We start from the raw sequence: 16,035 nt of genomic DNA, 5'->3' as shown, positions 1-16,035 counted from the left end.
TTCGGATAGACTCTCCTCACAACGGTTTAATGGATGAACTCCCTCACTCCATGTCCCAACATACCATGTCCCGGCAGGTACTGCCATCTTCCTTTCTGTCTTAATGTCTCTCCTATTCTTTTCTGCCTCTGTTATTTTTTAAATAGTCTTATGTTTTTCTGTTCTCTGTCTTTTCCCCCTTTCTAATTGCTATTCATTTCTGCTGTCTCATTTAGTAGTTCCTTCTCTGTTCCCTACTGCTTGGGATGGGGGCCTCCACTGGTGGTTCCAGGGATATGATGATATGTGCCCTTGCAGCTTAGCTGAAGGCCATGGAAGCACAGGAGAAAAATAATCATCATCCGCATCTGTAGCCATCTTTATTAGAGACTGCTGTGGGAGCAGGGATGGAAAGTTGGTGGGCCTTCACTGCCTGCTAGTCTCGGGAGCACAATGCATGGATGGTGGGAAAGGACAGATATGGGGTCGTGCAACTTTCCCCACCACCACTGCTCTTCTTTTCCTTTGCCCTATCATTCCTCCAAAGTCATCTGGGAGCCCTCAAATTAGGAAAGACTAATCCACACCTATCAATAAATATAATACAAATATTGACTGGCTAGGAAGCCAATAATGGTAAAATATTAATCCAAATGGAAAATATATCTCCTGAGATGGGGATATAATGCCTGAAGCTGAAGGTATGTGTTGCTCCCACAGTCCATCTGGGTATTATTAAACCCCTTGATTTTTATCTACTCCCTCCTGCCTTCCTGGACCATTCGCTCTCTCTCTAAGGGTGCCTCACTCCACCTGCAAGGGCAAATACACTGTATCCTGTTCTGCCAATCCTTGTTACAGGGGAACTAGGGCAGCAAGAAATGCTTTATCAGCCCGAGTGGGCTCTTCTACGGCTCACAGCTTCTGATTTTAGAAATGTGGAGATTGGAGTGCTTAGAACACTAGGGTTTTATGGCAGGTGAGTGGGCAGGAGGAAGCCTCCAGATGCTGATAGTTACTTATGTGTTTAATCTGTTTATTTTTACATATGCATACTCAGAGACACACACACATCCATGTTTTATATATATTATACCCATCTCCCACTCACAGTAAGGTCAATCTGAAAACTTAAACAGATTGATGGCACGCTTTTAACCTTTCTTTGTAGACAGGATATGGTCTTGGGGAAAGGCCTGTCATGCTAGTGAACAAGGAAATAAATTAAGGAGCGGAGCAGGAGGAGGGGGGAAGTAAAATTAGAAAGATAGCTAAGGAAAAATCTAATAAACGGTGAGAGGACTAACAGAATTGGAAAACAAAAACATTTGTTTTCCTCCGCTTTGGTAGTGAGGTCATGTTCACAACTCTCAGCAATAGAATTCTTATACTTTGTTGATTTCCCCCTCCGCCTTCCCCAAATCTGTATTTTATTAATTAGGGTTGCACCATTAAGAGCTAAACTCTTAAATCTGGCGATACACATAAGAAACTTCCAGTGAACACAGATTATCAAAAGCATGACCTGCAAATCTCCCAGCATGAGTTGTGAGCTCCTTCTCCCCACTGGGAAGATTTTATATTAAGCAAATGTAAATCTGTGTCACTATGGTTATGTCATGAAGCAATATCATGCATGGTTGATACGCCTACTAAGGAAAAGGACCTCCCTCCCATTCAACCTCATCCAACTTTTCAGAATAAAATACAAACATCATTAACTCAGTTTTAAGAAAACTGCAATTACCATCAAATCTGATCAACACTAGTCTGGATCCATCTTGCTGTACCCACTAAACAAAACAACCCCTCCTCCCCCACCCTCCTCCAAAATGTTTAAGGAGCAGAGGGATGCCCTTACCAAGGAATCAGAGGCAGATGGGACATCGGTGGCAAACAACCACACTGTTTGAGACTGTCTGACGTTCCAGCATTATCCCTTACCCACACAGTTTTTGACAATTTCTCATTGTCAAATTCTCAGTATCCACTAATTGCTGCAAAAGATCATTAAGAATATGCCATACACTGGGATCCAAAGAAAACAACGGAAAGGTGTGTTCTGTTGTGCATAATGTTCTATTTTTAAATTCTAAGTTACTGATCCAGATTTAACATTATGAACCAGTTTGTTATCTTCCCCCAAAGATTAAGAATGTCAAAAGTGAGACTTAATCCAACAAGCAAACCACTGAACTGCCTTTCAAGCCCAACTCATAATTTGTGTTTATTCATTTTTCTGCAAAGAACATAAATGTTCATATTTTAAATGTATTAAAACTGATTAACAGGCTATTTCTCTCACTACTTCATTAATTTTGTCAGGCCACTTATAGTCCAACCAAACTCCTGAAATTCACGGAAGAAATTCATAAGCTTGCTTGTAATATTTTGTTATATCAGCTCAGATATATCTGAGTTATTGACTTAAAAAGAGAAACTTCTTACCAACTGGACATGTGATTACTGGCTGCTCTGCTGTACTGTACCATCTGCAATTTGAACTTTTTTACGTTACAACAAAAACAATATGAAGTAAGTGTAAAATCAATGATTCCCTGCTTGCTATATGAAATTTCTGAAAAGAGGCTAATAACAAAATAAGACAACTACGGCAATGTTATTTTATTAGCGGGCAAAAGATGTGCTTGATAAATTTAATTGACTGGTAGAATTCTTAGAGCTATTACTGAGTGGTTACCAAATTGAAAACATTGTGGGCAACCCCATGGGAATAAGCAAGTAATGGGAAAATATGAATATTAAAGAAAATGCTCTTTTTGTTTTATTCCACCTCACATCTCTAACATAGGTTTGTAAATATCAAGCCATGCTTGGATCAGGAATCCAAATAGAAAATAATTTTTAAATGTCTGTATCTAAAAATGCAGATCCTATTATTGAATACTACAATTCCTTATTTTTAAAAATAAGATATAGTATTTAATTTTGTACAGAGAGACACACTCCAAATTGTTTCCAGACTGTTCATACAGAACATATAATACTATTTTTATGGCCATTTGAATTATTTATGTTTCCTAAAGACAGAAACTCGCTAGTTTTGATTTTGGTACCAAGGTGCTTGAGCAGCACACTGTAGTGTCATTATCATAATAACTTCTGAAATTAAAACCTGTCTAAAACTCTACGGAAAGCTAACATCCAGTTCATTAACCATTCCTGTTAGTTTGTTTTCAATAATGCAAAAATGATTAGAAGTTTAATTTGTTAATCACCTGTGTTTTGACTGGAAGTAGATATATAATTCTCTGCAGAAGTCTAAACTAGCCCTTGCAGAAAATAAAACATGCTAATGCTTTATCAGGTCTAATAATATGAATAAAAAAATCAATCATGCCTAGGTAAATCATTGACGGTTGCACAATTAATTTCTCCTTAACTCTGTTTAATTTTGCAGGCAATGATGAACACAAGAAGGAGAAAGGGCTATCTATCTTCAACAAGATTTAGTGCTTCACTTACCAATCATGTGGTTTGCAACATGGACTTGGATATCCCATTCATTGTAGAAAACCATCTGACACTTGATGCACTGGTAGGTCTTCTTCTAAAGAGACATGGGTAGAGAAAATACGTTTAAACATAGAGCCTGAACCATTTCATTATAACTCAAAATGGTTAGTTCAAAGTGGTAATTTAAAGCACTCCAGAGGTGTTTTCATTAAGAATTAATTATTAATATTAAATAACACTTTGCCATCTGTAGCACCTTTTACTTGAATCTCTCATAGCTCTTTACAAATGACACTTTTTAAGCTTTACAACTCCCCTGCGTGGTAAGTACTGTGATAATGCCTGTGTTTACAGATTTGTAAAGTAAGATACAAAGAGGTCAAATGGGAGTCCTTCCTTTAATATTAATGGCTTTTGGATCAGGCCCATAATGAAGTAGTGGCGGTGTCAGGAATAAAAACCCACATATCCTAATCCCATTCCTCCTCAAACCCAAGAATTTTTCCGTCAACCTAGTTACAGCCTCTCAGGAAGGTGAATTAACCAAAGGGCATGTCTACACTATGGCTGGGAGCCTCACCGCCCAGGTGGACAGACTGGCGCTAGTGGGGCTTGAGACAGTGCTCAAAAAATAGCGGTGTGGATGCTGCAGCTTGGGCTGGATCTCTGGCTCTCAAGTCGTCGGTCTACACAGGTTGGGAGGCTCACTTCCAGCAGCAGTGTAGACAGACATATACTCATGTTTCTGTTTGTGTCTTTCCAACTCTAGAAGCAATGCAAAGGGGTTGAACAAATGCCTTCCTTTCCATATTAAATGGAACACTACTTGGATGACCAAAGTCAGTCCTGAAAAACAAAAGATTTGTAAAGATATCCCTGTGAGAACAATATATCAGACTGTTTCAAAAATAAGCTGAGGCCATCGGTGACTATTTTAATTTTCTTAATGACAGTAACAAAATGTGCTGTGGTGGTTTTCAATGGAAACAACTACAGATCTCTTGGCTGCTTTTCATTTGAACCAAAGTGAAAATTTCATGCTATTTAACCAAGTCAAGGCCTTGCATGGAGAAATGAAATCACCATATACTTGGAGAACAAGTCTGGTTTTCATTCAATTTTACAAATAAAATCTGAAAGGTCTGCTGATGTTCCAATTATTTTTCCTATTTTATGACTATATGTAGTGACATGGAAATCATCTGCAGAAATGCATTTTGAACAGATGCCATCCAAAATCTTACTATTATATGTAGGTAAGTGTGAACATGCCATAGTACATCTAAATCTAGCAGAGACCTTTAAATAATGACAATCGGGATCAAGATTTATTGTGCTGAGCTCTTTACAAGAGGCTTTTGATGGTGACATACAGAACAACATATATTGCGTAAACAACAATCACTCTTTTAAAAAAAAAAACATTGTTTCCCTTTAGAACTAGTTAGAAAATATTTCTTACTCCCAGTTGGCCAACATTATATATTGTTTATTAGCATACCCCTTGCATTATTTCTGATATGTGACTTTGTTGAAAAGCCAAGACACATAAACTTAATGGCTGGTCTTTTCTCTTGTTAGCGCAGTAAAACATAGTGTGTGTCAAGAATCGTCTACAAAAATTATGACTGATGAATATGATAACAGAACACACTTTCTTTCTTCTTTGAAGTCTAATGATAAAGAATAAAATCACTTGACAACAAAAAAATAATATACCAGCACTTACTAGCCTCTTCAAACTGATTTGACATATTTGCAGATCCACATAGATGTTTTCTTTTATCACAAAGAAAAGAATGCTTTTGTCATTGTTGCTAGATCAAACATTGATTCTTTTTTAGTCTTGGAGCAGCTTCTAAAATATTACCATCAACTTTTATTAACTCAGCATATACTTATCTAGATGTGTCTAAACTTGTGTATCAATGAGCTTAGATTTTAAGAGATCAAAACCAGTCATTTTCACAATGTGCTGAACAAACATCACATACTTATTTCCATACTTTTTATATTTCTAAACAATCACTTTTCACTGCAAAGGGACCAATCCTGTTCCCATTGTAGTCAATATGGCAAAACTGTCATGGACTTCAATGGATGTAGGAACAGGTTGTAACCGAAAAACCCATATGAGTCTCTTGGGTCCCTTCTAGACATTTGCAAGGTGGCATGGCTAAGTCTGCACAGATAGACAGAAAGATTTTCATTCCTCCCTCCAAACACTGGAAAAAGCCAACACACATTTATTGATATTTAGTAATTTCTTATTAGATCTGGTTGGAAAAAATAGCTGAAATTAAATTTTGCTTAAACAAAGAAAAAAATATTCTGAGCATTTTTCCCTTCCATTTTCTGACTCTCTCTATTTAGAATGAAGTAGATATAATAGGGAAAAGCAGAAAGAAATCACCATCATTTTGACCCTACAATGGCTTTTATGTATTCTTGAGTAAATATTAATTTATTTATTAAAACAGACTTCTTCTAACAACTTTTTTTAAAACTTTTGACATTTGAGAGTTAAGAGGGAGCTTTTCTTATTTGTTTGCTGACACTGACATGGTGTAGTTATCAAGAATACAACTTTTGCAGTTGATCTCTTTTTATGACTGATTTTTAATGCAAATTAATTTCTGCCTTTTCTGTTGCTTTTTTCACATTCTAGATTTTAATTAATTTTTTGTTAAGGTGTTCATTGGCCTTTCAAAGATGAGCCACTTACAAAGAAAAATTTGTCTCTATTAATAAATATTCATTTCTCAGTTCTAACCTGACTTAATTCTTTAAAAATACAACTTTTTTAAAAAAAATATGTGAACTTTCAGAGTAGGATTGTTAAAAGAGCTATGGTAAAACTCCCATTGACTTTTAGGAAGATGAAGGGTTAGGTCAATATTGAGTGTTTTTGAACATCCCATCCTAAAAAGTCAACAAGTTGGTGACAGAGTTGTTTGGTTTTACATGTAAGCCTCACGAAAAGCATATTAAACCACAATACTGCAACACAAATATAATTCAGACAAAGCTATGGAACACTAGAGTTGTGAGTTAAAAATCTTGTTACCAAAATACAGAAGAGATGTAAGTAATTCTTTTTTTTAGGCTTCAGAAATGCAATGAGCCAATGACAAATAGCGGGCTGAATCCTAAGCTGAACTAAAGTAGTGCTGGGCATGGGAGAAGGGTGGGGAACAAAAGTAGCTTCATATCCCCTTTCCACATCCCGACCTTGATGGGGCCAGTTCAGTACCTGGACCAACTACAGCAGCCTTAAGGTTGCTCTAAATTGTGCCAGGTTGCAATTCATTCCACAACTGGGGACAACGAGACATGCTGCATCAGGGTGAGAGTGCAGGGTAAGAACATAAGAACGGCCATACTGGGTCAGACCAAAGATGCATCTAGCTCAGTATCCTGTCTTCTGACAGTGGTCAGTGCCAGGTGCCCCAGAGGGGATGAACAGAACAGGTAATCTCTAAGTGATCAATCCCCTGTCACCCATTTCCAGCTTCTGGTAAACAGGCTAGGGACACCATCCCTGTCCATCATTGCTAATAGCTATTGATGGACCTATCCTCCATGAACTTATCAAGTTCTTTTTTGAACTCTGTTATAGACAAGGGCTTAGATAGTTTAAGTTCAAGTCATGAACCTCCTCATTCTAATTTTTAACATGGTTCTGGCTCCACCTTCCTACTGAACTGGAACAACTGGCTTTCAAAAGATCTTTACAACCCTTCAATAAAATACCCTCCTGTCAAAGACCCCAGTCCAGGGCCAGCAGATTTGGCAGCATCTCCACATGCTGAATTTGAATCTGATGCACAAGTAATTTTAGGTACATGGAAAATACTTGCTCATGTCAATTCCATGTTAGATGGCTCCCAAGCGGTACCGGAGGAGGTGGAATTGGAGTTCATGAACATGTGAACTGCAACACTGCTCTGCCAAACTTGGCATCATGCTGGTCTGCTAGGTGATGGCATAGTGGGAGGAGACCTGGGCCAGAAACACTGCTGATGAAGCCTGAGCTTTTGTTGAATGTGCTGTCAAGATAGCAGGAGGAAGAGTACCCGCTTGATCATAGCACATATGAATGCAGGAAGTGATCCAGGATGAAATTCTCTGTGCTGAAACCGGTAGGCCTTTCATCCTGTCTGCTAATGCCACAAAGAGCTGCGTGGCTTTAGGGAACGGTTTGGTTTCTCTCAGTGTAGAAGACCAGGGCAAATCCAGCACATGAAGATGACACTCCTCTGTATTCTTGTGCGGTCTAGGGAAGAAAACTGGCAGGAAAATAGCCTGATTACTATGAAACTATGAGACCAGCTTTGGGAGGAATGCTGGGTGGGAGCACAACTGAACTTGTTCTTACAAGAACACCATATACAGCAGTTCTCATGTATAGGCCCTAATTTTTGAGACTTTTCTGGCTGAGGTAATGTCTAGCAGGAAGCTGACCTTCCAGGAGAGATACAACAGAGGCCGTGATGCCAACAGCTCAAAAGGAGGGCCCATGAGTTTCGACAGGACCACAGAGGGATAGATTCACAAATTTGATGGTAAAGCCTCTCTAGATCCTTGAGGAAGTGAATGGACATATTTCATGTGAGAAGACTGATCCACCAGAGGGTGGAAGGCTGCTTTTGCTGCTAAATGCACTTTGAATGATGAAATGGCTAGACCCTATTGTTTCGGATGGAGTAGGTATTCCAGCATGGACTGGAGAGGTGACCAAGTTGGTGAGAGGCCTTGTTGGGAAGACCACACCGAGAAACGCTTCCATGTGGCTAGATAAGTCCTCCTGTAGATGGGTCTGAACAGGCCAGCTCCACTGGATTCCACCATGCAGCTTCCACATGGTCAAGTGGAGGGTCTTGATGTTCAGGTGGAGCAAAAGGTCACGATCTAGTGAGATCAGGACTGGGAGGGGCATGAGCGGCAGCATGGGTGCTACTGATAGATCTAATAGCGTGCTGAAACGGTGTTGGTGCAGCCATGCAGGGGCTATAAGAATAACCCTTGTTTTGTCTCACTTGACTTTCAGAAGGACCTTGTGTACCAAAAGAACAGGGGGAAATGCATAGAACAGGAGCTTTGTCCATGGGAGTAGGAAGGCATCTGAGAGGGAGCCCAGACAATGACCGCGCAGTGAGAAAAACCGTTGACATTTTCTGTTCTGCTTGGTTGTGAACAGGTCTACATGAGGAAACCCCCACCTCTGGAAGATGAATTTGGTTACTTGTGGTAAGAAGAGAAAGACCTGCTGAGGTGATCTGCTAGAGTGTTCCGGGCTCCCAGAAGGTGGGAAACTTCGAGGTGGATGGAGTGTTGCACATAGAAGTCCCACAGGCAAATGGCCTCTTAAAGCAGGGTAGACGAGCACATTCCTCCCTGTCTATTGATCGAAAACATGGCTGCTGTGTTGTCCATGAGCACTTGTACGACTTTGCCCTTGATCTGGGATAGGAACGCCTGGAATGCTCTGAGCTCTCTGACGTTTATGTGCAAGGGGAGCTCTTCTTGGGACCACAGGCCCTGAGTCCTGAGGTACTGGAGATGAGCCTCCCAATCTAGATTGGACATGTTCAAAATTAGGGGTACTGATGGTTGGGGGGGGTGACAAAGGGAACACCTGCACCCACCGATCAGGGACCCCTTCACCAGTCAAGGGAGACGAGGACCAGGGCAGGAACTGTAAGCACTGAGTCCAAGTGGTAATGGCTCAGTGAGTACACTGAGACCAGCCAAGCTTGTAGGGGTCTGAGGTGCAGTCTTGCGTGCTATACCACATAAGTGCACGCAAAAGTTTGAGGAAAATTTGGGCTCTTGTGCCTGGGTGGGTCTTGACCTTGGATATCATAGCCAACATTGTCTGAAAGGGAGCCTCTGGGAGGAAGGCTTTGGTGTCGGTGGAATTGAGCACCAATAAATTCTATCCTCTGGATGGGGGTGAGAGATGACTTTTGCTCATTTATCAATAGGCCCAGGGCATAAATGGTAGATTGATGTTGGCTTTCACCTGGGCCTCGGACTGGCCCCTAATACTTGAATGTCTCACCTTCTGAGGAAGGCCGCCGCCACCACCACCACCACCACCACGCATTTTGTGAAAACCTGAGGGGCTGCCAACAGGCCAAAAGGGAGGATGGTGAAGTGGCAGCTGGTCTGATTTGTGATGAACCTGAGGAACCTTCCATGGCCATGGAAGATGGAGATGTGGAACTAGGTGTCCTTCAAGTCCAGGGTGGCATACCAGTCCCTTGGATCCAGGGAATAATGGATGCCAAGGAGATCATGCAGAACCTCAGCTTCTTGAGATAACTGTTGAGGCAATGAAGGCATAGCATGGGTTGCAGACCCCCTTTGGCCTTCAGGATTAGGAAATGGCAAGAATAAAACCCTTTCCCTCTTAAGTTCTGAGGCATTTCCCCCACAGCCCTTACCCGCAGGAAGGCTTGCTCGTGAGAAGGGTCCCTGAACGGGGATGGGTATGGGAGGGAGGGCTGGAAGAAAACTGAAGGATGTAACTTTCGTACACCGTACTCAGCACCCAAAGATCCGAGGTGATGAGGGACCATGCTGGGCTGAAGTAGGAGAGTTGGTCTGAAAACAAAGCTGGGGCAGGATCCGTTATGGGAACTGATATAATGCCCCTGGGTGCTTCTTTAAAAGCTCTGCTTGGGGCCTCCTGGATATCTGTGTGATCCCGGTTGTGAGGCTGAGGTGGAAGGGGGTGGTTGCCTGCATTTATAACCTCTGCTCTATTTCTTAAACAGGTCTTGGTGATGTGGTGAATCCAAGAAGTAGACTAGTTGTTGAGGTCTGAAATGCTTCCTCGACGGTACCAGGGAGTAGAGGCCATGGGATCTAAGGGTGGCCTTGGAATCTTTCAGGCCATGGAGTTTCGCATCTGTCTATTCAGAGAAGAAGGAGGTTTCCTCAAACAGAAGATCCTGAATGGCTTGCTAAACCTCCAGTGGCAGCCCTGAAGATTGGAGTCAGGAGCACCTTCTTAGGATCACAGCCTGGAGGGAGGCCCTGGCTATGGTCTTCCCTTCCTCCATCAGAGCAGAGAACTCCTGGGGCAGCGAATCCTTAAACTTCAACATGAAGTCCCAGACGTTATAGTTAAACCTCCCAAGCAAGGCCTGCTGATTGGAGATGTGAAGCTGTAACCCATCAATAGAATAAATCTTTCTACCAAACAGGTTCAGCTTCTTTGAGTCCTTTGGCTTGCAGCCCTTGTCTGTCTCTTTCGTTGGCCGCTGTGACCACAAGGGGGGAGGGGGATGGAAATATAGATATTCACACCGCTTGGTGGGAACATAGTACATCTTCTCTGCTCTGTGGCAGGCAGCGAAGAAGGGGTCTGCCATAGGGACCTGACTGGACCCGTAACAGCCTCATTGAGGGATAGGGCCACCTTTGCTGCTGCCAAGATAGCAGTCAGGCTCTGGGAGGACTCTTTAAGCACCTTCACCTCTAGCCCTAGCTTAGAAGCACCCTTTTCTATAGTTCTTGGTGAACTCTGAAGTCATCCTGCGGCGCCGAGCTGCATGGTCCCGACACAACTTTGCCTGGGGAGGATGAGGGTAAAACCTTCACTGGCAGGGGGCCTTCCTCCTCTAACTTCTACATCAATCATAACATGCAGGCCTAAGTCCTGAGTGTTGGTACCAGGCTCCGTACTGAGTCCAGGTCGGGTGGCAGATGGTGTGGTGGAGCTGCCCTTCTCTCGGACAAACTGAGTACAAACAGCTAGAAGGCTGTCCTCATACCGGAGGAAAACCCCACGGATTCCAAAATGGCCATTCGACCTACGTATGCCACTGTCCTCTGGGCCAGGGGCCCGAGGGGTACCTGCACTGGGATCTGGTGGGATGTAGGATGGATACTGGTAACAGCCTCTTGTTTGGGAGCAGGACTCCGTCTCTGTCTCCAAGGATGAGTCAGCTTGGGGAGACCATGGAGGGTTCCGCCAGCTGGTGCCGAGGGTCCAGGAAATGGTGCCAGAGCGAGGACGTCTTCACCAGCATCAGCATCAGTTTCCCTCTGGTCAGTACCAGAAATACTCCATATTTCTACGTGTCCAAGAATTTTACTTTCTTTTAAAAACAAAACAGCTAATAAATACTACATTTGAAGATTTACAGTGTTATTCATATCCATCTGTGTAGTGTTCTAAGTTGTATGACTATCTGGGTTATGTAGCTCTTTTTTTTTCTTTTCTGTTGCCTTGCCTCATTACTCTACGCTAAAATGAACTGCATACGCTTACTTATTTGCCAATGCTCCACCTCCTTGTCAAGTCATTCAGAGTTTTATCACCTTTTTTGTACTGACATTCCCTCAGTTTTGTATTATCAGTAAATTTCATCACCTTAATACTTGTTCTTTCTTCCATGCTATCGATATGCTGCATAAATTCAACAAAATCAGCCCAAATGATCCTTACGGCATTCCATTATTCACATTCCTCCAACCTAAACTGCTTCAATTCACAAGTCTCCTATGCTTTCTGTATCCAAGTTACGGTTTTTTAAAAAATCAAATAAAGTAGCTCTCCCTATGCCATACTTATTCATCCCACAGATTAGTCTTTTGTGCTGTACAGTTTGAAAAGCTTTTCTAAAATCCAGGTAAATTATGTTCACGGCTTCTTCTATCACTGCTTGTGGTTACTTCATCAAAATAGTCCATCAAAATTTTTAGACATGATCCCTCTTTTGTGAATCTGTGCCCTCTATCCTTCATTAAATCCAAAGTTTCTAGGTGTTCCTCTATTATGTATTTGATTAGGCTTTCTAGCATCTTTCCTTGCTGTTTAAATCAAGCTTACAAACCTGTAATTTCCTGCATAATCCTTACATCCCCTGTTAAATGTCTGTTAGCAGTAGTGTTTCCCTAGTCCATTGATACCTCTTCTATTTCCAAAAAGAGACTGCAAATATATCCGCTTAATGTTTCCTTTTATATTTGGCCACTTCCATTTCAGAGTTTCTTCTTTCTTTGGGAAAGGGGTATCTATTTATGACATCTGTTCCCTGTCTTCACATTGGGAGTGCTAAAAGATAGAACCCCGTTTATCAATATCTGTTTCTTTGATCCTCCCTATCAGTTTTAGCCCCACTAGTATCTCCTTCCACTGAACCATTGTCCCTATATACAGCATCCAAAAAGTACCTTGCAACTTCTAATGCAACCTTGCTTTTATCCTCCACTGTTTGTGTAGGAGTATGCAGCCTTCCTTAGTTTAACCTATATACTTTTTAGTTCTCTCCTGCAAGCAATATTCTTTACTTCATAAACCTGTATGCTTCCCTTACCTACAATGACTTTTTCCATGTACTTGTTCATCCAACATTGGCCTGCAGTCTTTGCTGCTAAGTGACTAGCCCAACCCGCAAAGTCCTGCTCAACTGACTTTTAGTCCTCTTTCTCCAACAAAGGGTGAAGCTCTCCCGTCAGCATAGGTAACGTCTTCACTATGCACTACAGAGGCACCGCTGCAAGGCTGTAAGGGCTTGTCTATACTTACGCGCTGGTTCGGCGGCAGGCAATCGAACTTCTGGGTTCAATTTATCGCGTCTTGTCTGGACGCGATAAATCGAACCCAGAAGTGCTCGCCGTCGACTCTGGTAATCCTGCTCGGCGCGAGGAGCACGCGGAGTTGACGGGGGAGCCTGCCTGCTGCGTCTGGACCGCGGTAAGTTCGAACTAAGGTACGTCGACTTCAGCTACGTTATTCACATAGCTGAAGTTGCGTACCTTAGTTCGAATTGGGGGGTTAGTGTAGACCAGGCCTAAGTGTAGACAAGCCTTCAGGCTCATGAGGTAGAGGCTACAAGGCTATAAAACTGCAATGTAGATGTTCGGGCTCGGGCTAGAGCCCGAGCTCTGTGACCCAAACATCTGGCTCAAGCCCAAAAGTCTACACAGCAATGTTATAGCCCTGCAGCTCGAACCTTGCAGCTGACATAGGTCAGCCATGGGTGTTTTACTGCAGTGCAGACATACCCACAGACAACAAACCATACGATCTAGGTCTGCACACAATATTATACCCATTTGCAAGTACCAAATCCTGGAACGACATCACCTGACTTTTCATTGTATTGTTTTTATTATTACCAGTGTGCTTGGAGCTGCACAAGACACATAAAGAAACCTGGCCCCTGCTCTGAAAGAGCGTATTTATCCACTTACCTCATTCTTCATCACAGATCAGATTATTTTTGACAAGTGCCATAACTGAGGATTTATTTTCTGTCTTCCTGAATGCTTAAGCTCTCAGAGAACTAAGCATATGTTAGACAGCTTCACTGAATAGTTAGCCATTTATCTTGCTCATAGGGGCACTGTCAACTTGCATTTTTTATACTGACTAATTTCTAAATATTCCAGTTGCTAATAAAGTACCCTTCAATTAGCATATTCTGATTGTTTTAAAAAACTGATTAATTATTTTATAAGAATTTTTTCAGTTTTCCTTTTGATGTTTATTACGGTCTTAACTATACAGGGAAAACAGTGAAAATGACTATAGATAAATAGCTGTCAAATCTACAAAGTAAACAAGCTGAAAAATAATATTTTCCTAACTTCTTTCTTTGTAGCTACTTGTAGCTATATAACATATTCATCGTCATCATGTTCCTATTTCGCCTCTGGCGTTTAGGGCAATGACGAAGCTCCTCCACTCCTGTCTGTTTCTGACAAGTCTTTCAATGGTTCCCCAGCTGTGCCCCAGGTTTTTCAGCTCGGCTTCCACAGCTCTTCGCCATGTTGTTTTCAGGCAGCCTCGTTTTTGCTTTCCTTCAGATGTCCATGTTATTGCTACTCTGGTGATGGAATCAGTTTCCATCCGAAGCACATGACTGATCCATCTCCAACGCCTCCTGGCAACGATGGTGCTCAGATCCTCTTGGTTGCACTGTGTCAATAGATCTTGGTTTGAGATTGTTCTGGGCCAAAAGATACAGAGGATTTTTCTGAGGCAAGTTGTATGGAATGAAGACAGTTTAGTTAGACATGTCATACTTTCTCATTCCCCAGCATTCTGCCCTATAAAGTAGTGTTGAAAGTACGCAGCTCTGATAAATCTTGAGTTTGGTTTTGATGTTGTATTTTGATGATTTCCAGGCTGTATTTAAGCTCCTGAAGGTGTTCTTGGCTTTATTGATTTTGTTCCGGATGTCCTGGCTTGTTCCACCATCCTGGCTGATGGTGCTGCCCAAGTATGTGAATGTTTCTACATTGGTGAGAACATAATCCTCTATCTGTACTGGTGATGGTGATGCAATATTAAAGGTCATGATATCTGTCTTATTGCGGTTGATTTTCAGTCCAATTTGCTGGCTGAATGCATTGAGTTGAGTTGTTTTTTCTTGTCTATGGTGTTGGGTATGTGATAGGAGAGCGGCATCATCTGCAAAGCCCAGGTCTTCAAGGGATGAGAAGAGTGTCCATTTAATGCCTCTTGGCATGTCTTCTGTTGTACGCTACATTACCCAGTCGACAGCAATGTTGAAGAGGATTGCAGACCTGACACACCCCGATGTACTCCTGTTTTGACTTCAAAACTGAGCTCACTGTGATCAACATTGCATGTAAAGTCGAAACAGAAGCGTCTGATGACATTGATTATACGGAAAGGAATTCCATATGCCCACAAAATGTGCTATAGGCTGGTCCTGTGAATGCTATCAAAAGCCTTCTCAAAGTCTATGAAATTTATGTGGAGTTGCCGTTGCCATTCTAAGCACTCTTCTATTATGTTTCGTAGAATGAAGATCCTGTCTGTGCATCCACGCCCTTTCTGAAAACCAGCTGGCTCTTTTCTGAGAACGCTATCAACTGCCTCTGATATATGCTGGACTATGATCTTACACAATACTTTGTTTGGCACAGATAAAAGTGCCAAATGGCAGAGATAAGAACCAGATTGATATATCATGATCAAAGGCAAATGGTGACGCTCACTGACAGATGAGAAAGTGAGAAAGGGTGCAGATGTTGGCAGCGACCATCACCTTGTGACAGCCTACATCAAGCTAAAACTGAGAAGTGTGGGTCCACCAAACAAGGAACATAGACATTATGATACTGACAAGCTGAAGTCTCCTCAAATATAGAAAGCTTTCATTCTGCAGCTAAAGAACAGGTTTCAAGCACTTGCAGACCTTGATGAAGAGGAGGGGAATGCAGATGAGGAGATCAACAAGAAGTGGGACAAAGTAACAGCAATTTATAAACAAGAGCAGTGAAGCCTGTCTAGGCTATAGGCAGAAGAGAAGGAAGGAGTGCATTACACTGGTCTACAATTTTTGAGAAGTTGTCTGCTTCAGAGATAAAATGTGCTATTTATTATGTATTTTGATGTGCTGAATTCAAATATTTCAATTAAAACAACGGATTGGCTACTGTTTCTAAGATAGTTAAGTTTTTACATTTTATGTCTATGTATATTGTGTAAATAGTAGAGTTTGAATCATAAATTGTACACCTAGGTCTTTTCATGTGTTTATGGTTGCTTTACATGATAATATTTCACCTGTCCTGTTTATGTAACAC

The 16,035-nt window shown here is 41.8% G+C and overlaps 1 protein-coding gene across 5 annotated transcripts in view; it reads right to left on the bottom strand.

Annotated features, from left to right (window-relative positions):
- The window catches only part of ZNF521 (zinc finger protein 521), a 275,559-nt gene that overhangs the window by 129,119 nt on the left and 130,405 nt on the right, over window positions 1-16,035 (bottom strand). For 4 of the 5 annotated variants that reach the window (XM_054018220.1, XM_054018219.1, XM_054018216.1 and 1 more), the window contains one exon: window positions 3,466-3,550. In XM_054018220.1, the coding sequence (XP_053874195.1) occupies window positions 3,466-3,550 (85 nt within the window). The remainder of the gene's footprint in view (window positions 1-3,465; window positions 3,551-16,035) is intronic. The other variant, XM_054018217.1, reaches the window with a different exon arrangement.

The sequence above is a fragment of the Malaclemys terrapin genome, chromosome 2 (assembly GCF_027887155.1).
Source record: "Malaclemys terrapin pileata isolate rMalTer1 chromosome 2, rMalTer1.hap1, whole genome shotgun sequence".
In the NCBI taxonomy this organism is placed as follows: domain Eukaryota; kingdom Metazoa; phylum Chordata; order Testudines; family Emydidae; genus Malaclemys; species Malaclemys terrapin.
Note: the sequence above shows the minus strand (reverse complement) of the source record. Positions and strands in the feature narration are given on the sequence as shown.